General features: G+C 34.2%; 4 protein-coding genes and 2 long non-coding RNA genes across 9 annotated transcripts in view; 4 read left to right on the top strand and 2 right to left on the bottom strand.

Moving 5' to 3' along the window:
* The window catches only part of LOC145739562 (uncharacterized), a 48,628-nt gene extending 46,681 nt beyond the window's left edge, over positions 1-1,947 (top strand). For all 3 annotated transcript variants that reach the window (XM_081994959.1, XM_081994961.1, XM_081994956.1), the window contains exon 22: positions 167-1,947. In XM_081994959.1, coding sequence (XP_081851085.1) covers positions 167-304 — 138 coding nt within the window. In that variant the 3' untranslated portion in view covers positions 305-1,947. The remainder of the gene's footprint in view (positions 1-166) is intronic.
* Positions 1,948-3,061: 1,114 nt separating this feature from the next.
* On the bottom strand, positions 3,062-3,776 carry LOC145740488 (uncharacterized). Its single transcript, XM_081996098.1, has 2 exons — positions 3,393-3,776; positions 3,062-3,337 (listed from the first exon to the last, which is right to left on the bottom strand). The coding sequence occupies exons 1-2, from the start codon at positions 3,667-3,669 to the stop codon at positions 3,117-3,119; spliced, it is 498 nt and encodes a 165-aa protein (XP_081852224.1). The 5' UTR covers positions 3,670-3,776; the 3' UTR covers positions 3,062-3,116.
* Positions 3,774-4,666, top strand: LOC145740491 (uncharacterized). Its single transcript, XR_014181439.1, has 2 exons — positions 3,774-3,930; positions 4,446-4,666. It is a non-coding gene; the product is annotated as an uncharacterized LOC145740491 (long non-coding RNA).
* Positions 4,667-4,841: 175 nt separating this feature from the next.
* On the bottom strand, positions 4,842-20,409 carry Smg5 (Smg5 nonsense mediated mRNA decay factor). 2 transcript variants are annotated; one of them, XM_081996095.1, is made up of 8 exons: positions 20,289-20,409; positions 17,915-18,083; positions 15,253-15,527; positions 14,688-15,198; positions 10,293-10,493; positions 10,045-10,234; positions 8,873-9,965; positions 4,842-5,437 (listed from the first exon to the last, which is right to left on the bottom strand). In XM_081996095.1, the coding sequence occupies exons 2-8, from the start codon at positions 17,983-17,985 to the stop codon at positions 5,049-5,051; spliced, it is 2,730 nt and encodes a 909-aa protein (XP_081852221.1). In that variant the 5' UTR covers positions 17,986-18,083; positions 20,289-20,409; the 3' UTR covers positions 4,842-5,048. The 2 variants fall into 2 exon arrangements, with proteins under 2 accessions (XP_081852221.1, XP_081852220.1); XM_081996094.1 differs by lacking the exon at positions 20,289-20,409 and having other exon boundaries at positions 17,915-18,155.
* Positions 5,389-5,985, top strand: LOC145740492 (uncharacterized). Its single transcript, XR_014181440.1, has 2 exons — positions 5,389-5,516; positions 5,548-5,985. It is a non-coding gene; the product is annotated as an uncharacterized LOC145740492 (long non-coding RNA).
* Positions 18,369-19,563, top strand: ND-B16.6 (NADH dehydrogenase (ubiquinone) B16.6 subunit). Its single transcript, XM_081996099.1, has 2 exons — positions 18,369-18,552; positions 19,146-19,563. The coding sequence occupies exons 1-2, from the start codon at positions 18,465-18,467 to the stop codon at positions 19,502-19,504; spliced, it is 447 nt and encodes a 148-aa protein (XP_081852225.1). The 5' UTR covers positions 18,369-18,464; the 3' UTR covers positions 19,505-19,563.
* Positions 20,410-20,527: the final 118 nt, after the last annotated feature.

Below are 20,527 nucleotides of genomic sequence, written 5' to 3'. Positions count from 1 at the left end.
AGGAAGAAGCAAATCGATGATTTTGAGTTATTTGCCAAATGATTTTTTTGAGAATTTTCTCCATAAATATTCCTAGGTTGCTCGATAAATTATACTCCAAATCATTCTCATTATACTGAGATAATTATCAAATTTTTTCATGAAAATTTAACTTGTCTAATTTCAGGTGAACGACGAAGACGTAGAACACATGAGTACTGGCGAGATCATAGACTTGCTACGAATCGTACGGGGACCCGTTTGTATAGTTGTAAAAAGGATAAAATCTACCGAAGACTGTGGAAAAAGCAATGCAGAGAATTGATAACTTTAGCGGTACCATTTTAAACGTATTACTTTAGTGGTAGAGTTATAGGTGCAGGCCAATTATTATCGCGGCATTTGTGGTACCATGTAGAAATTGATAGTTCTCTCGAATGCCGTGTTGGTAAACTTGCCGTTAAGTTTTAGGTCAAGCGAGAACCCGGATCAGCTAATGAAATATTTTTGTTTTTTAACAGCCACTGTACAATTTGCCTTAGTATTCCAAGATTTAGTAGAAATTTGTCTCAATTCAGGAAGTATAACTTTAACAACTTCGGGATACAGTGCAATATTACATTTAGGACTTTGAAGCTAAATCCCGTAGTATGTGATATAGTTAAGCTAACTGGAACACTGCTTTAAGCATTAAAAGATTTAGTGGCATTTGCACAATTTTGAAACAATGGCCAAGAGTATTGGGCACTTGTTGGGAATTGTTGATCCACAGTTTCCAGTCGCGGTTTAGTAATAACCAATACCACTTTTAGATTAGAATTGGTCTAATTCAGTGACAAGACGACTACTTTTCAATATTAAGCCTAATTGTACAGGGTGACTCACAATTTGCTCAAACTTCTCTCGCCTCTGACCTCTTTTTCCAAATCCATAGACTCAGCACGATCCTTTTGTAAATAATACTCTTTCCCCGCCTAAACTGATTACACTCTCTATATGTACTGTTAAGTCTTAGTTATGTTGTAAACTCTACGGTAAATTGTAAGATCAAAAGTTGTGATAATTTTAACTTTTTCCTGCTCTTCGTATGTGATTCGAAACTATTTTACGATGAACGTTTTCGCGTTAATTTTACAATATTATATTAATAAAACTAAATGAAAAAACGTGTTGTTTTAAACTCTCTCGCGCCATTTAAACTTATATCTATGTAGTTCAGTTGTTTGCCCATTGCTTACCTGGTGGTTAACTATAATTGGGTAAGCTGGGACGAAAAATCTTTACGAAGCGTTATTACATTTATTACATACACTTTAAGGCGTAGTGATCAAAAAAACTATATCGACCGATGATATACCAATCAAATTTGCTATAGGTATAGTCAATGTAAGATATGTTTCAATGTTATTAACATAAAATAATTCGTTGTATAGACAATTATTAGTATTATCCATTAAGCTTAAACAGAGCGAAACATGGAAGACGAGTTAACTAAAGTACAGTCGTAGCAATCCAATAAGACGGCACTACCAAAATCAAATTACATTCTAAATTTTTGCCTGAATAGATTAATAATATTGTGTGGTTATTTTGTAAAAGGAATATAACTAATTAGGTCAAAGATTATAATAATATTAAATATTAGCAAATTATTACCTCTAAATGAATGTTGTAGAGAAGTTTAAACACGTTTTTAACCAGGAGTGATTTCTTTTTGTTTAGCCTCGTTAACTTTTTAGTGCAATTACTATAATATTATATTGTTTTAAATATTATGTTTTGTATTATAATTGAGCCGGTTGTGTTAGTTTTAATAGAGAGCTAGAGCTGTTTTCCTCTTTGTATTTTTTAGTGATAATGATAGTCGCCTAATGAATTGTGAAGGTTATTTTTATGTAAGCGAGTCTATATTTTTCCTGAGTTGAGAACCAAAGAGTCGAGAATGAAATAAAGAGATTTTAAAATTGGTGTACCGCCGTTTTATTGCTTAAAAATATCAGAATTCAGTTGCAAGACGAAATGTAGTAGTAGATTAAATAAACCAATGAAAATACAGTGAATATAATAGCTTCCTGCTGTTATAGTTTGATGATTTAGGAACGAACTATAGGTATGTCCAACTAATAGATTAGTTGAACCACTTATATGGTGAAGAAAGAAACATGAAAATAAATGCAAACCCCTGCATAACCAATAATTTGACTATTTGTTAAAAACAGTCTCATACTGACTCATCTTGATAATTCAGAAGTCTCTAGGAAGAATTGCAGCCTCAATTTAGAACCTTCAATTAAGAGGAAAGTACCTGTATAAATAGATTTGCAGCTTTAATAATTTCTAGACAACAAGGGTTTTAGTATTTAGTTCAAACTTTAAAAGAGTTAACGAAAGCAAAACTCCCTAGCCTCTTAACTTTTATTTAACCTTTTTTTTAACTTAATTTGTTTTCTCTTCTTGAAGAGATCTGTCTATTTAAAGGGTAAGAGAATACAAATACTTAGGCACAACCATTAATTAAAATAATAATGCTAGTTCCCAAGAAGTACAAATCAGAATAAAACAGGCCAGAAGCACATTTGTGGGAATAAAGACACTTTTCAGGATGGAGGCATGGATTCTGAAGAAAATTGACATGAGAAGACTGGAAGCGTTTGAAATGTGGATATATCGGAGAATACCGGAGATTTTCTGGGTGGAGAGAGTAACCAACGTGAAAGTGAGAAAAAGAATGCCAGCAGTCGAGAAGAAAAATCCAAAGAAAGAGATCCATATTAAAGAGACAAAACTCGTGGCTGAACAACCTTTAGGGAGTGGAGTGGATGCAGTAATTATTAATTATTTAAAGCCGCTTTACACGCCGCTTTAGTAATTTCAATTAATCTTGGAATAAAAATTTAGAAAATTAAGTATTTTTAATTAATCATTGGAATAAAAATTCAAAAGTCAAAAGTAAAGATCGATGATGATTGCCAACCTAGCTATAGGCTTCGAAATGGAAACGGCACCTAAAGAAGAAAGTGTTCGTCTCATGATTTAAAACTATAATGATAACGTATAATGGTGAGTTAAAGAAACACGTTAATCCTACTTTATATGTGTAATTAATTTGTTGAAAATTATCAGTCAAATTGTTGTGATCAAGAATCCCAATCCGGTTCGATGATGTAATCCCTCCTTAAAGGCCTCCTAATTTTTTTCTTACAATTCCATGGTGGTTTGCTTATAGCAATCACTCTAGCACTGGGCAGTATATTCGTAAGATAGAGAAAGTACATCGTGTGAGCTATAAACCAGGATACTAAAGCCAAAGTTTTCCAATTTCGAAACTTTTTCCGTTGAGGCCACACTACTATTAACCCTATAAATCAACCATTTTCAGCAACTTACAGTTCTGCAAACGCAAAATTACAAACCCTTCTGTTGAAACTTGGGTATGTGTCCGCACGAAATTGGCGTGGACACTTTCTCATATCGATGTTTCGGATTTCTAAGGCTTGGCTTGGAGGTCTCGTCAACGGAAGAGGATGCACCCACGTTGGGACAGAGTCGATCATAGAATTGTGTTTTGACGTATTTGAAATTTGCGGAGCTTAAGCTGTTGATCCGCACAAAAAGATCGAAACAGCTGGTCAAGTGAGGCTGATTTTGGTAGGACCCATTGGTCGGGTGCATTACATTGTTCCTGCCCATACGGGAGGATGCATATCTCCTCAAAAAGGAGAACAAACAGTTTTGGACATTTAGATAATTTTTTTTGGTTAAAAATGGACTTGACGTGACAAAGATTGACAAATATGAATATTTTGTCGAGAATAAGTAGAACTTGAAAAATCATTGATATAGATACTTATATTATTGTTCTGAAATCTCAAAACTTGAGCAATATTAAACAGTTTAATCCAAATTCCAGATTATAAGTAAAACAAACCAATCGAAGTTTAAAACTTACATGTAAGAGTTCCTTTGCTATTTAACTAGATTATGGATTACTATTATTAGGTAATCCAGTTAAAAGAATCCCTGCATGTTTTTAGTTAGGTGCTCATAGAAAGTAAAGTTCCAAATCTTGTAAAACTAGTCATCAGTACTATTAAATGAGTTTAATAATAAAGTATGAAACGTAAAAACAAACCAGTGACAAAATCTTCGTTGGACTTAAAACCATCAACCAAAACAATAAGCAAAAGTAAACAAGGACTGCAAGAACGCACTTTTTCTGAGTGGTTAAGTTCCGACGAAGGAATTGAAAACTTGAAACTGTTTGTAATCGGAAACACTTTGGTATGTTTGATGTTGGTGGTGTGGCCCCAAGTGAAAGAAGCCCTAGATGCCGTCTATTACATATACATGGACTATAAATTAAGAGAGTAGAAGAATATGTTTGCGCTTTTACGCAGTTTCCTGTTCTTGTGTTTTATGTTCTTTTATAGTTTTGCTGCATTGAAAATGGTTGACGACTTTTTTAGAGCCCGGTTCAAAAGTTACTTAGAGGATGAGTATCGACAGAACAAGCTGAAAGATCCTGCTTACTTAGAAAAGTATAATAATAACGATGGACGTGAAACGTTGTTGAAACAATCTGGAATAAAGCTTTGCTCCTGGTTGTCTTATATGGAAAATGCTGTTTTGTATCGTAGCCCTTTGTTTTATGTTATAGAAAATAAATGATAATCTGTTTGGAGAAAAAGTGTTTCTTGGTAAAGTACAGCATTTCCTTTAAAATATTGAATGTGAATAGGTATAATACGTTTAGAATTAGAATTTTCTACCTAAAATCACGGAAAATACCTCACTTAAGTCTTATTTACCTATTTGGGATATGGCAGCTGGATGAACAAGGGATTTGCAAGAAAAAACATAAATATAGTTTGTGCTTTAATAAACCAACGAAACAACACTACAATCGAAATAAGAACGATTATGTTAAAGAAAAAAAATTATACCGAAAAATATTATAAGCGGACTGTGGGCTCAGCGGCCTTGGAAAGCTGCGCATCCTCAGCGATCAGTTTCCTTGTCACTTGTCTTGTAAAATCATCTGGATCCGGATCATCATTTCATTGTCCTCTTCACCTATTCCCCTTGCTTTTTTTCCATTTACCATAAAAGCTAGTGATCGGTTCCAGAACGATTCCGACCGATTTGGCCAAACCGGCGTAACTAAACTCTTTGTTTTCGCCATTCGTGACAGGCTGATTAGATCCGAGTAGAAATGTGACCACGTTCGAGGCGCCCTTTTGCTGATCAGCAAAATAGTGGCAGCACTCGACGATTTGTATGAAGACGTGCATTTCCTTGTCCTTTTTCTTTGGGTATTTAACGAAAGGAATAGAGGTGCGTTCGTTGGGACGCTGAGCGCGGAAGAAGCGATTTCCTTTATGGAACTGAGACTCTAGCCAACGAATGGCGTCTCGTGCTTCTATTTTTTCCTTTTTCAAGTCGTCTAAAACTTGAACCACTGTAAAGGAAAAAAATTGTAAATTACGAGTAATAACTGTCTTAATTATCAAAGAGCAGAAAAAGGTAAATATAAAGAAGTGAAGAGTAGTTAATAAGTTAATGCAAAAGTTTGGGAAATTAGACAAATTGATAAACGTACTTCCCTCTTAATAACGTATTTTTATGATCATGCCAATTATGAGAATGCCTTAAACAAGGAAAAATATAAAAAATAAGATGTTAATTTCACAAAAATAATGAGGACAATTTTTACATGAAGAGACAACCGGATTATTAAACACAATCAGCTTGTTAGCGCTTTCAAAAAGGGTGATAATCAAAAAAAACTACTGATGTTCTTTTTTCAAAAAATTAAACAAAATTAACGTTCTCCGCGAATGCTCAGAGAATTTTGAGGCATTGACTGTATGTTTCAAAATGTTTTTCGATATTTTCATTCGAATTTTGAGCGAAATAAAGCCTAAATAAAGGAAATTTTGCGATATTTTAAGGAATTCATTGTAGTAGACCAAGCAGTGGACAATATAGTGTATCAATATAACAAAATTGACCACACATGTAATTGTTATGGTAAAATCTTTGTTACATGATATTAAGTTGAAACAATATTCATTACAAATTATTATAATAATTTTCCAATTTTTCAACATTCAAACTACATTTTAAAGGTCACGTGACTGTTTTTGACAGGTGTCAACTGGACTTTACAGTGTTGCAAACTTTAAAATTGCATAATCAAGTCACATGATGTGTCTCTTACAATTTTAGCTTTGACAACTGTCTAAAATAGTCTAAATTTTATTTACAAGTTTTTAAAGTTTAAACCACATTTTAATGGTCATGTGATTAATTTTGACAGATATCAACTGGTCTTTACAATGGTGCAAGCTCACTTGGTTACTATGACAGTTAGAAGATTCATTTAAACGTCAAAATATAATATGTAGTAGTACTACATAACAACACTACAATTAATAATTAGTAGAATAGGTATATTTTTAGACTTATCTAAGGCTTATGATTGTGTAGATAAAGAACTATTGTTAAAAAAATTAGAACTCTATGGAGTTAGAAGTAAGGTCCTGAGATTGTTTGATTCTTACTTATCTCTTAGGAAACAACAGGTTAAACTATTTAGGGACAGCAAGCCATACACATCAAATATAAAAGAAAATCAACATGGAATAGCCCAGGGCAGTATTCTAGGGCCACTACTCTTTGTAATTTACATGAACGATCTGAATTCTATATCAAAAGAAAATGAAAAAATCGTCAACTTTGCAGATGACACAAATTTACTTGTAGGTCAAGAGGAAATTAGCACTTTAATTCAGTATGGAAAAGATCTGTTTATTAGGACCTCTGAGTGGTTTAAAAAAAATAAATTAGCTTTAAATATGGAAAAAACAAGTGTGATTATTTTTTCAACAAAACAAGGTACATTTGAGAAACCTAATGAAATACACCTTCTCACTGACAGGAGCCAATTACTAGCCAAGAACACAAAATTTTTGGGAGTACAGATTGATGAATTTCTAGATTGGTCTGATCACATAAATGTTCTGCTAGGCAGGTTAAACTCAATTTGCTATGGAATTTGAATTGTCTCCGGGTATCTGAACCTGGCGGCCCTTAAAATATTCTACTTTGCCAACTTTGAATCGATTATGAAGTAAGCAATTATGTTTTGGGGTAGAAATACTTCAATACAGAATGTATTTGTAATTCAAAAAAGGGCAATTAAATTAATGTTCAAAATGAAATACACAGATTCATGTAGATCCATCTTTAAAAAAAATAAAATAATGACAGTTTATGCAATTTATATATACGAGTGTCTCATCTTTCTTAAAAAGAACCAAAACCTATTTAACATCAAAGTTAATCATACATACAACACAAGACAAAAAGATGTAAACTGTCCAAAACATAGATTAACACTCACTGAGAAGAATGCAAAATATATGTGTATTCGCCTATTTAACAACCTACCAGACCGGCTGAAAACATTGACGGATAAAAGTTTCAAAAAAGAAGTAAAAAAAATACTAATTGAATTAGAACCCTACACTATAGAGGATTATTTTGTTAAATAAAGATTGCTTATTCTCTGAAATCTGTATTTAGGGAAAAATCGCTGAAAATGTATACCGGGTGTAACATTTAACTTGAGACATCTCAATATCTCGAAAAATAAGCACTTTTCGAAAAAATGTTTAGTATCAAAGTTGTATTATTCCGCGGGGGAAATACATTGTTGACAAAATTTGTATTCCTCTGCCCCTCCATGTGGGGGGAAGCGGGGTAACTTTCATTTTTTAAATGGCACCCCCAATTTTTTATGGCAGATTCAGATTCTGCGGCTAAAAACACGTGGAATTTGTTTAAAACATTTTTTACACAAAAAAAACTTTTTTATTTATTTATTTTTTAATTTTTTTTTCCTTTTTTTTTGTTATTTATTACACCTATGTATCCCTAGCAACGACGGTTTTTTAAGCAGATTTTACCAAACATTCCGGTAAGCCATGAGCGAAAAAAAAACAAATTTAATTAAAAAATGTAAATTAAATTTTGTCGTTTATAGCGCCATCTATCGTTAATACAAAAAAATGTTTTAAACAAATTCCACGTGTTTTTAGCCGCAGAATCTGAATCTGCAATAAAAAAATTTGGGGTGCCATTTAAAAAATCAAAGTTACCCCCCTTTCCCCCCACATGGAGGGGCAGAGGAACACAAATTTTGTCATCAATGTATTTCCCCCGCGGAATAATACAACTTTGATACTAAACATTTTTTCGAAAAGTGCTTATTTTTCGAGATATTAAGATGTCTCAAGTTAAATGTTACACCCGGTATAAGTATCTTTAAGTACTACATAGTTCATAGTTTACCATGACGCTATTTCCTTTGTATTAGTTGATAATGTACATTGTACTCTATCCTAATCACAATTCGAAATAAAGACTGTTATTATTATTATTATTATTATTATAACCCGTAATTTCAGATAGCTCTACAGTTTGTTAGAATTTGAAAAAACAGTCACCTGACCTTAGAAAATCAATTTTAAGCTTTCGGCACAAGGTCAAATCAAGTGTCAACAATTTGGAAAAACCTTTACGTTGTCACCTAACCTCGGCGGTCTACCCCTCCGATTTTACACATGTAGCGGGTGAGAAAATTTCGAAGATTATACCTTTCATTTAAAAAATTCTTTGTGATAATCCAGAAAACCGACTTTAAGTTGGGTACTAACTCTTAAAGTTTTCGAGATATCCTATAAAAACATCGAAATTTGCCTAGTCTGTACATTGATTGTAGTACAAAACACACTCACATAAAATAATATTATTTTTTTTTTGCCTGATAAATTTATGGGTTAAAGAGGGTGCGATTTAAAGTAATAAAACCAGCAAGAAAATAACTTACCAGCAGCCGGAACGATTAAAATAAACTGTCTCGAATACACCAACTGTTTCACCATATGAGTATACTTGATCAAAGCGTCAGCATCCAGCACCAAATAAGGCGACAATGTGGCTTTGGTACCGCCTACACTTTTCTCCAGAGCGCGCACTTCGGCCGCCAACCAAAGTTGTCCCATATGCTTCATTTTCGTATTACTAATGTGTCCGCCACCTTCTTCTCTACTCTCGCCATTGGTTAACGACGTCTTAGAGGGAGTGGTCTCCACGTCCTGTCTTTCTAATTTTTCCATCAAAGCGGCAGCTGACAATCCTTCGTCTTCTTCGCTTTTTCCCTCCAACTTACACAGGAATATGTTGGTGCGCTCGTCGAATGTCACTTTAGCTTCGTCAATTTTGCTCAACCACTTGCCAAACGACAGAATTTTAATGATTCTGATTACCGCTTCCTCTTTGGCGGTGACGTCTTTATTTAGCAAAAACTCCCAGTCGTAATTGGCGTGAAGCGTTTGGAAACTGGAAACTCCTTTAAGAGTTACATCTTCTGCTAAAGGAATTTTGCTCTCCTGGTTGATTACTTCAGATATTTTCAGTTTAGTGCTGACGTTCTTCAAATTGATGTTGATTAAGTTGACAAGCCGTACAATTTGCCTGATCAAAGTTCCGGTGTTTGACGCGCATGACTTTACTATTTCTGGGTCGCATTTCAACCAGTCGTTAACAACCCGAATGCTTTGCAGTAGACCTTCTTCATTGACAATCTCCAGCATTACAGCAGGATCCATTTTTTGTACTTTCCTCAACAGGGACGTATTGTCCTTTACTTCTTCAGTTGGTTTAACAACATCTGGTTTGATACCATTTATAGGTTTAGGGATGTCGCTGATTGTGTCGTTTGGTTTGGTAATGTCCAATTCCTCATCAGAGGAGTCTACCAGAACGTCCTCAGTGTCTGAGATGAAGGAATCATCAGAACTGCTGTAGTCTGATAGGTCACCATTGTCGCTTCCATCTGATTCGTCTTCACTCTCTTCATGAAGTGGTTTGCGTCTTCTCAATTTCGATTTTGATTTTTTCTTCCCAGAGTTTACTAATTCCTGAAAAAAAATTGAAATTGAAATGTTCCAACTATAAAAGTTGATTCAAATTTTCTTCAAACCATTGCACAATAATTACCTTGAGAATCCCCATGGATTTTTTATTCTCATCAGACAGCGGATAATTCATCACCGCCTCCTCGATATGATTAGACATTTTCTGTATAACTTGCGAATAAATACTGAGCGTGAACGCTACCAAAGTAGCCAAAGGCGGTGAATTTGTAGCCTGCAGCTTGGATATGGCTAATAGGCAAATTATTACCACCCTAAAAAATTAACATAGGTTCACAAATAGGTTTTACAGAAATTAATAAAAATTCTAACCTAGAAATCATATGTCCGGTCAAGTAAGCTGGATCTGAGTCTACTGACTCTATGTCTGTAGTTGGTGACTCACCAGAAACGCTTGCGGTCGATTTGCTGTAGGCCAAACACTCTTCGAGGTTTTTGTAAGTTTGATGGCAGAGACTGTATACGTTCGGTACTTTTTTGTTGAAATACCATATGTCTATGAGTAGTAAAAATCTAGAAGAGAATATTAAATTTAATGACAAACAATGGGAAAAGAGTTTAAATTAAGTTAAATCATCTCATTTAATTTAGCAAACGATTTTTTGAAATTTGTGGCAATATAGAAAAGATGATATGCATTCATATTTCTAGAAAATGTGCCACTGTTGTTTGATGAGAAATAACTGTAGTATTTTGGCGTACATGACTTTTTACGTCAATATTTCTGTGACTTTCAATGTCGTCTCTGTTGGATAAAGTGCAGTCACTCTAGGCCACACTAAAACCTTGACTTTATAGCTACAGCCTCGATTTCTGGTACTAGGATGGCCTTCACTGTGATTAGGATATTAAAAATGACCTTTCCCAATTTTTATTTCTACAATTCTGGTGTTTTTGAAATCCAAGAGAAGCCCTTTAGAATGTTTACATGAAAGCTGTGACTTCCCAGAAGCCTTTGGGAGACATGTTTACTTGACAGAAGCCTCTGAAACGTCATTCAAGTAATTTGAACCTGTCAGAGGCCTCTGGAAGAAATTTTTAATTTTCAGAAGCTTCTGAAACGTCATTCAAGTTATTTGTCCTTGCCAAAGGCCTCTAGGAGACATTTTTACTTGACAGAAGCCTCTGAAACGCCATTCAAGTAACTTGAATTTGCCAGAGACCTCTAGGAGACATTTTTACTTGACAGAAGCTTCTGAAACGTCATTCAAGCCATTTGAACCTGCCAGAGGCCTCTGGAAGACATTTTTAATTTTCAGAAGCTTCTGAAACGTCACTCAAGTCATTTGAACTTGCCAAGAGGCCTCTGGGAGACATTTTTACTTGACAGAAACCTCTGAAACGTCATTCAAGTAATTTGCTTTTGCCAGAGACCTCTGGGAGACATTTTTACTTGACAGAAGTCTCTGAAACGTCATTCAAGTCATTTGAACCTGCCAGAGGCCTCTGGAAGATATTTTTTATTTTCAGAAGTTTCTGAAACGTCATTCAGGTCATTTGAACTTGCTAGAAGCCTTTGGAAAACATGTTTACTTGACAGAAGCCTCTGAAACGTCATTGAAGTAATTTGAACCTGTCAGAGGCCTCTGGAAGAAATTTTTAATTTTCAAAAGCTTCTGAAACGTCATTCAAGTCATTTGACCTTACCAAAGGCCTCTGAGAGACATTTTTAGTTGACAGAAGCCTCTGAAACGCCATTCAAGTAATTTGAATTTGCCAGAGACCTCTGGGAGACATTTTTACTTGACAGAAGCCGCTGAAACGTCATTCAAGTCATTTGACCTTACCAAAGGCCTCTGAGAGACATTTTTAATTTTCAGAAGTTTCTGAAACGTCATTCAAGTCATTTGAACTTGCTAGAAGCCTTTGGGAAACATGTTTACTTGACAGAAGCCTCTGAAACGTCATTGAAGTAATTTGAACCTGTCAGAGGCCTCTGAAAGAAATTTTTAATTTTCAGAAGCTTCTGAAACGTCATTCAAGTTATTTGTCCTTGCCAAAGGCCTCTAGGAGACATTTTTACTTGACAGAAGCCTTTGAAACGTTATTCAAGTAATTTGAATTTGCCAGAGACCTCTGGGAGACATTTTTACTTGACAGAAGCCGCTAAAACGTCATTTAAGTCATTTGCACCTGCCAGAGGCCTCTGAAAGACATTTTCAAAAGCTTTTGAAACGTCATTCAAGTTATTTGAACTTGCCTGAGGCCTCTGGGAGACATTTTTACTTGACAGAAGCCTCTGAAACGTCATTGAAGTAATTTGAACCTGTCAGAGGCCTCTGGAAGAAATTTTTAATTTTCAGAAGCTTCTGAAACGTCATTCAAGTTATTTGTCCTTGCCAAAGGCCTCTAGGAGACATTTTTACTTGACAGAAGCCTCTGAAACGCCATTCAAGTAACTTGAATTTGCCAGAGACCTCTAGGAGACATTTTTACTTGACAGAAGCTTCTGAAACGTCATTCAAGCCATTTGAACCTGCCAGAGGCCTCTGGAAGACATTTTTAATTTTCAGAAGCTTCTGAAACGTCACTCAAGTCATTTGAACTTGCCAAGAGGCCTCTGGGAGACATTTTTACTTGACAGAAACCTCTGAAACGTCATTCAAGTAATTTGCTTTTGCCAGAGACCTCTGGGAGACATTTTTACTTGACAGAAGTCTCTGAAACGTCATTCAAGTCATTTGAACCTGCCAGAGGCCTCTGGAAGATATTTTTTATTTTCAGAAGTTTCTGAAACGTCATTCAGGTCATTTGAACTTGCTAGAAGCCTTTGGAAAACATGTTTACTTGACAGAAGCCTCTGAAACGTCATTGAAGTAATTTGAACCTGTCAGAGGCCTCTGGAAGAAATTTGTAATTTTCAAAAGCTTCTGAAACGTCATTCAAGTCATTTGACCTTACCAAAGGCCTCTGAGAGACATTTTTAGTTGACAGAAGCCTCTGAAACGCCATTCAAGTAATTTGAATTTGCCAGAGACCTCTGGGAGACATTTTTACTTGACAGAAGCCGCTGAAACGTCATTCAAGTCATTTGACCTTACCAAAGGCCTCTGAGAGACATTTTTAATTTTCAGAAGTTTCTGAAACGTCATTCAAGTCATTTGAACTTGCTAGAAGCCTTTGGGAAACATGTTTACTTGACAGAAGCCTCTGAAACGTCATTGAAGTAATTTGAACCTGTCAGAGGCCTCTGAAAGAAATTTTCAATTTTCAGAAGCTTCTGAAACGTCATTCAAGTTATTTGTCCTTGCCAAAGGCCTCTAGGAGACATTTTTACTTGACAGAAGCCTCTGAAACGTTATTCAAGTAATTTGAATTTGCCAGAGACCTCTGGGAGACATTTTTACTTGACAGAAGCCGCTAAAACGTCATTTAAGTCATTTGCACCTGCCAGAGGCCTCTGAAAGACATTTTCAAAAGCTTTTGAAACGTCATTCAAGTTATTTGAACTTGCCTGAGGCCTCTGGGAGACATTTTTACTTGACAGAAGCCTCTGAAACGTCATTCAAGTCATTTGAACCTGCCAGAGGCCTCTGGAAAACATTTTTAATTTTCAAAAGCTTCTGAAACATCATTCACGTCATTTGAACTTGCCTGAGGCTTCAGTGAGACATTTTTACTTGACAGAAGGCACTGAAACGTCATTTTGCCAAATATATTTTTGACTGTGCTTCAACAAACTGATTCATCAACGCCTATTTTTTATTTCATTTTCGATTTGTGGGTAAGTTTATGTACCTATAATGCCCGATTCTTTTCCTAAATAGCTAAACTGGCGGGCTTCAGTAATTATGCAATTTGAAATTAATTCTTAACATATTCCAGAATTTCTGGGGATATTTGAGCAATTTCTGCTATAATGCGGTTCTTTAACTCTTCAAGATTGCTAGGTTTGTTTCTATACACTTTGTTCTTTAAGTAACCTTAATAAAAACAGTGTAATGTATTTAAGTCTGGGGATCTTGGTGACCAATTCTGTTGATCCTCTCTCCCAATCCATTTACCTGGGAAATCATTTTTTAAGTAGGTTTTTACATCAATACAGTAGTGTGGAAGCGCCCCAGCCTGCTGGAACTACAATTTGTTTCTATTTAGAATTACATAGTTGGTTTAGTTGTCCTAGCAGATAATCGTGAAGATGTTCAGTACCAGTATGTTCCTATGATCTGATTGTTTCCTAATTTCTAAAATGTTACTAAAATTTTTAATTCAAGTTCCTAGCCTTGATTTTTCGCACGGTAAAAGCGGTTTTTTAAGAAATTGGCTAAATGTTGGCCATGAGTTGAGTTGCTGTCAAAATGCTGCTTTTTTTAGCGGGGTAAAAGTTAAGAGGAAAAATCCATATCACACAAAAAAAATAAAATATTACACCCTGTCTAAATCTAAAAAAATGAAGGCCTCTAATAGAACACTAAAAAGAAAGTATTTTTTTCCCATAAGAAATCTTCAGTCAGTTTCTTGTTGTGTTACTTTGAATTACCTGTATATAACCCATAAAAACATTATTATTATTTTGCGTTGTATAAAAAGTTATTAAAAAATCAAATACATTAAAAACGTCTCAAATATTAATTTGAAACAATAACTACACTACAGAATAGCATCAATTTAACGATACGTATCGAAAAACTATTAAAACTTTACTCAAACAATCATCATTTTGTTAATCATATTAAGCATTTAATAGAAAAATAACGGGCAGCTCACCTAGCAATAAACCTTTTGATGTTTTCACTCTTCTCAGGCTCAATAATACAATCAGCATCCTCATCAACTTGAGGCAACTGCTCTATAAACTTTGAGTTTTTCTCCAATAAATTCTGCAGGTTGTTTAAAGTGCCCTCAAATGGCAACTGACAAGCCAGACACCGCAAATAGTGATAGACTGCGTCAAGAAAGTTGTTTCGGTTCATTGCAAGAGTGCCCATTTGATTGTGAGGCATCCCATATTCTGGACGGAAGGCTGCTGCTTGCAGATAGTATCGTTGCGCTATGCTTGGATCGGAATTCGGTTTTAATTCCAGTTTGTAGCGACTCAGGTCTCCCAAATAAATCAGGCACTGGTGGATGGATTGTTTGGTCCACTCTTTTAATTCTAATAAGTTCTCTGTATGGTTGTTTGTGTCATTCAAAATCATTTCACAATCAATTTTGTTATGTAACGATGCGTTAAACTGGAGGTTCAGCTTTAGTAAAGTGTGGTGGTAATACCCAATTCCTACAAACCGTCTGTATTGAAACACTCAAACCTGATTGGAAATTGTTGACTTACCTGCGTAAATGTGCGCTTGAATACAGTAAACCTCCTGGCTGGTAAAATCTTTCTTTTTCAGTTTTTTAGCAGTTGATATGACCTCGTAGAAACCTTTGCGCCATAACAGCTCTTCGCCCTTACGGCCATAGAGCAACGGCTCGGAAAAAATCAACCGGTCGCAGTAGTCGCAGAATTTTCGGCGTTGTGCTTGCAACACTGGATTGAATAAGTCCAGAATGTTACGAACCCTACTTCGGGCATCGTCCAGTAACTTGGCTTGATCACTAATTGTTCTGAAATGTTATTTCTCTTTCTATAATCTATAATGTATAACACGTGGATTTATACAAGTGAACAAAGTTATATTTCCTTGGATATTTCCAAGACGGTTATGACATACAGTGACATCTCTCTTCAGAAAATTTTCTATGTGTTTTTAAGGTTATAATAAACTAGAATATCTAAAGGGCCCAAATGGGAAGATGGGAGACAGTTTAAATTGTTGAAAATACAATTCACAAATAAATGATTGGTGTTGGTGAATTTTCAATCTTTAAGAAAAGGATGTCTTCTAACTTTTCTTGAATTTAATGCACTTCTTAGGAAACAAAATTCAAGCCCCCTTCACTATTTTATTTAGGTATTGTTATTGTTTGTTGGTGCTCTTTAATTTACCTAGTAGGTGGCTGTAAAAAAGTTTTCTTATTAATTAAATAATAGTTATTTATACAAGTGACTTAAACAATTTTTTATTCACAAAGAGAACAATTAGGCCCATAAACGTAAGGAGTGGCCCAAGTTTTTTCAGTGAATAAAGAGGTTTAAATCATGTGTTTTATACAATATTTTATTAAATTTCGACGTCTTATAATAAAAAAAAATTAAATTTCAAATTACAGTTGTATTAAATTTGCACCGCACCCTGTGATGTGATATTGACATTTGTTTGTTGACATTTGTAAATAAGGGAATGCCATTTAGAGTGATTTAAATTTTTTTTAGACCTCTAGTGAATTAAAAATTGTTTAAATCATTGTTAAGCTTTGAATAAATGACTAATAAGAGGGCAGAATTTGATAAAGAATTAAAGCCACTGTTTTAGATTCTTATAATAAATTCAAAACCCCAATGCAGATTGGCAATAATTGTCTTAGCAATCATACTTCAAAATATTTTAATTTATGGGATTATTTAATGAAAGCTAAATTATACTGATTTATTTATTCTTAATACATACTTGAGAAAATAATCTCAATTATATACCATACTAACCAACTGGAACATTATATCTTTCTATAAAAAAAAAAAAATTATTTGAATTTAGTGTGTTTTAAGTTAACAACATTTTCCATTTAAAATCAAAATGCTATCCAACAGAAACACTTTACAAATCAAGATTACATTCAATATTAAGAGAGTATACCATCAGAAACAAAAAATAAGTGTTTTACTAGAGTGTTATTATCAGTTGTTGTTTTTCAATTATCAAGTTGGCAGCATTAGGTAATCAAATAACCTATTTGACAATTAAAGTCTCATTCTGTAATGTTACCGTTACAGAATGGTAATACATACCTATTGGTTTTTAGCATATTTATTATCATTTTATAGTGGGTGATTTTTGATACATTTCTAATTACCATAAACTTATCTATAAACAGAAAATCAAATTCCCTGAAAGATTCACCTCAAAATTTACAGAATACATCACAAAGTTAATATTGAATCTGAGTGATAGATTTTTGGTTTAGCAGTTATGTAAGAAGATTATATACCTATTCTAGAATATGCAAGAAGATATGTCTACCCCAGTTTTTTGAATTTTGTCCCTTATTTCTCTAAAAAGCTCAATAACCAGAAATGCTGCATAGGGCCAAAAGTTACTAGGCAATTATGATTTTTTTTAAATGTTTTTAAACAGAGAAAACTGAGATAGTCCCTAGCTTTATGCTTTCTCAAAGCAGATGCAAAAATTCAAACCATGAGAAGGTTGGGTTACCAACCAAAAAACCTCTGCATTTTACAAAATTAACATGGCAACCAATCAACTGAAACTACCACCTTAAGATATCTTTGAAAAAGTACTAATAGGTAAATGGATAACCTTCAGGATAACCACAGTAAACACAAAAAATGCATATTTTTTTCAAGAAAACACAAAATTAATGTTCTCTTGCTAGCAAAGTTATTAGCTCCACTAGGCATAATTACAATATGTTTGCAGAACAATGTTATTAACTATTTCTAACCAAAGGACCGAGTGTAAACTGCAGTTTCAAAAAATTAAAGAATTAGGCACAAACAGCTTGGACAGAATACAAGAATCACATACAAACAATTATTTGATCATATTTTGTCACACCTGTTGAGCCTACATCCAGGGACATCCTAATGACTCATCTTTAGGTATTTACATAAATCATAACATTTTAAAACCTATGCCCCAGGAAAATTACTGAAAAACATGCTTTCAAAATCCAAGGAGATCTATATTTGAAATAACTTTCTGGGGTCTTTTTAAACCTAGTTATGGTACTTTACTGGTTTACTAATCACAAAGTGAGGTTGTGTTTTTCACTACCAAATACACATCCTTAATAATTTTAATCAGCTGATAAGTACAAGTTTACGTACTAATAACAAGTCCAAATATAGAAATTAGCAACCTTAGAACACTTACCGATATAATTTTTTTGAAAGCTCATGGCCCTCCTTTGGTTGAACGTCAGTGGGGTTATATATCTTCTTCATTTCGACTCATCTTTTTCATTGGTCAAGAATTGGTAAAATTGCTTATTTCTTCGATTCCTGCGCTTTTCGAATTTGTTAAAACGTTCATTGTACCATTTCTATTTGTAAAATTCTGATATTTTAAAACCATCACAGTTCCTCTTCACGAAAAGTTTATGAATAAACTGACAGAAAGTCAGAAACTGACCAGTGACGTTTAGTCCGATTTGAATTGACAATGACATCTTAGTTGTAATTTGCCATTTGCCAGTAGAGTTCCAATATTCGATACAGTCAAATCATATGCGTTTCTCTCTCTAGCATCGTCTGTAATACTTAGTTTAAGAGAGATAGCGAATAATAGACATAAATGCAAACGAATATGTAAAAGTAGACATGTCTCTTCCTAACCTCAACAATACAAGAAGGAAATGTCAAACTGAATTTGTTTTCATCAATAATTCACCCAGTTTAGTGATTTGGGGGTTGAATCCTACAAAATGCCTGAATTTAAGCAGGATATGCCACCCCCAGGGGGCTACAAGCCCATTAGCTTCAAAAGAGTACCAGCAGTCTCGTATTTCGGAGGTAAATTTCACCCTTTTTATACAGTAGCCTTATTACATAACAGACCAAGCTTTAATAGGGTCTTGTGAAGAATAGCTAACCACGAATTTTGAGTCAATTTTTTTTTTTTGGGTTAGGTTACGTCCTATATAGTACAGATAAAAAAGAAAAAATGCGAACGATCCACAATTTTTGTCACAAAATCGTTCAAAAAATCCATGATTTTACAAGCATTTTGTGGAATTTGATCAGCTGATTTGGAAAGTTCGTCTGCGCTGTTGCCAAATCGCACGCGTAGTCTGAAATCAAATATTACATCATTCTTAAAAATTGTAGAAGTGTTTTGAAAAAAGAATGAATATGAGAATATGTGAACCTATGCTAACCTAGTGGCCGATCACATAGAGTAATCAAAAACATGGTTATGCTGTAATGGTTATTTTTTAAATATTATTAAAAAAAAATGCTTAGGTGAACCTATGCTAACCAAGTGACTGATCACTTAGATGGCAACAGCGGACAAAGCATCTCGTCGTAGTAAATTCATGGTTAGTTATTGTTCACAAGACCCGCTTTAATAACATATTTTGATATGTAGTTTACTGATTTTATAGGCTTTGCAATCCTGGGTGGATTCATTGGAATGACAGCAGGAGCAGCCTACCTATACTATCTCAATGTAAGATCAGTGACCCATCGCAGACTGGAAATGCGGGGAGCAGTACTGGCAACCTATCCAATGTTGCTTGCAGAAAGAGACCGCGCATATCTGAAGCAATTAAGAATAAACAGGGAAGAAGAAAGGGAACTGATGAAGAATGTCCCTGGCTGGAAGGTGGGCACCTGGTATGGTGAGCCTATTTACCATCTTGCCAACCCTGATGACTTCCTACCACCCAAAATGCAAGAGTACTTTGTACATTCTGAGTATAAACATATGAGACAAAGGGCTGACCTGCCTATGTGGTCTTAGTGTGAAAACTGTTTATATTGTTGCTGTGGTTGAAATTTGAATAAAGTAGGTTTAAATTATTTGTTTTTTTTAATTTATCCTGAAAATTCTTATTAGAAAACTGAAATAAATAAGCAGTAGACTAGTAAATAACAGATTCATCTAGTTACTCTTTTTTAGCTGCATTTGTTGCAACATTGTCATGTAGGATTAAAGTTGAAGCAAAAAAAATGTTATAAAAAAATGCTTTAATAAATAATAAAAGTTTAATTAATATTTTAAAAACATTTTCTGTTGTCAGTTGTAATTGTATTATGCCTGTGTTTGTATTTTAAGGGCATTGGATGTGTTTTGAATGAGACAAGTCAGATGGAAAAATGTGACAGTCAAATTACAACTTATTATTGCTACTGCCCTAAAAAATACCTTCTTTGGTGCAACTGAAGTTATAAAGTTTGACCAAATCAATATGAATGCATAGATCAAAAGTGGAATGTTGGTACTTCTTTTAGTTGATCTGGCATTATCACAAAATTTAAATTGTAAAAAACATTAAATTGTAAATAATTTTTGCAGTTTACCCACATACCATATACATAATATACTCATTTACTCCATGACATACTCTAGTCTTGTTTTGCCTGAACATACTAAATTTTACAGTGTTAAATTGACGACACCAATAAATGGCTTATTAGTCCAAATGTTCAAATAATAATTCGTCTCTTGCGACTATCTAATAAATTACAACTTTGACACAAGACAACAGAGTCTTGTATAATTTAATTATAACAACCAAACTTACCAAATAGTAATACACTATTAGTCTTATTAGTCTTGGAAACCGTTATTGCACTACTGGCTTATATTGCAGAATTCTGTCTGAGAGCTGTTATAAATAGGAGGATCATCAGTAAAAACTTTACTATCAGTTTTTTATTATACAAAAAATATATGGACTGTCGTATTGCTTTGACGATGTATTGGTGAACATTTTTGGTTTGTAAATATGACGTTTTCTTTAACTAGAAAAACAAACTTTTC

This window comes from Ips typographus, linkage group LG1 (assembly GCF_016097725.1).
Source record: "Ips typographus isolate SLU linkage group LG1, UJ_Ityp_2.0, whole genome shotgun sequence".
Taxonomy (NCBI): domain Eukaryota; kingdom Metazoa; phylum Arthropoda; class Insecta; order Coleoptera; family Curculionidae; genus Ips; species Ips typographus.
This window is presented reverse-complemented; position numbering and strand designations above follow the sequence as displayed.

Bases quoted from the DNA above. Each gene is read 5' to 3' on its own strand.
- LOC145740488 (XM_081996098.1), bottom strand. From the start codon at position 3,669: ATGGGCAGGAACAATGTAATGCACCCGACCAATGGGTCCTACCAAAAT. The intron at 3,338-3,392 runs GTTTGTAATTTT...GTTGATTTATAG, and splicing joins ACCCAAGTTTCAACAGAAGG to GGTTAATAGTAGTGTGGCCT.
- Smg5 (XM_081996095.1), bottom strand. From the start codon at position 17,985: ATGAAGAAGATATATAACCCCACTGACGTTCAACCAAAGGAGGGCCAT. The intron at 15,199-15,252 runs GTAAGTCAACAA...GACGGTTTGTAG, and splicing joins TCAAGCGCACATTTACGCAG to GAATTGGGTATTACCACCAC. The intron at 10,235-10,292 runs GTTAGAATTTTT...TTAATTTTTTAG, and splicing joins ACCGGACATATGATTTCTAG to GGTGGTAATAATTTGCCTAT.
- ND-B16.6 (XM_081996099.1), top strand. From the start codon at position 18,465: ATGCCTGAATTTAAGCAGGATATGCCACCCCCAGGGGGCTACAAGCCC. The intron at 18,553-19,145 runs GTAAATTTCACC...CTGATTTTATAG, and splicing joins AGCAGTCTCGTATTTCGGAG to GCTTTGCAATCCTGGGTGGA.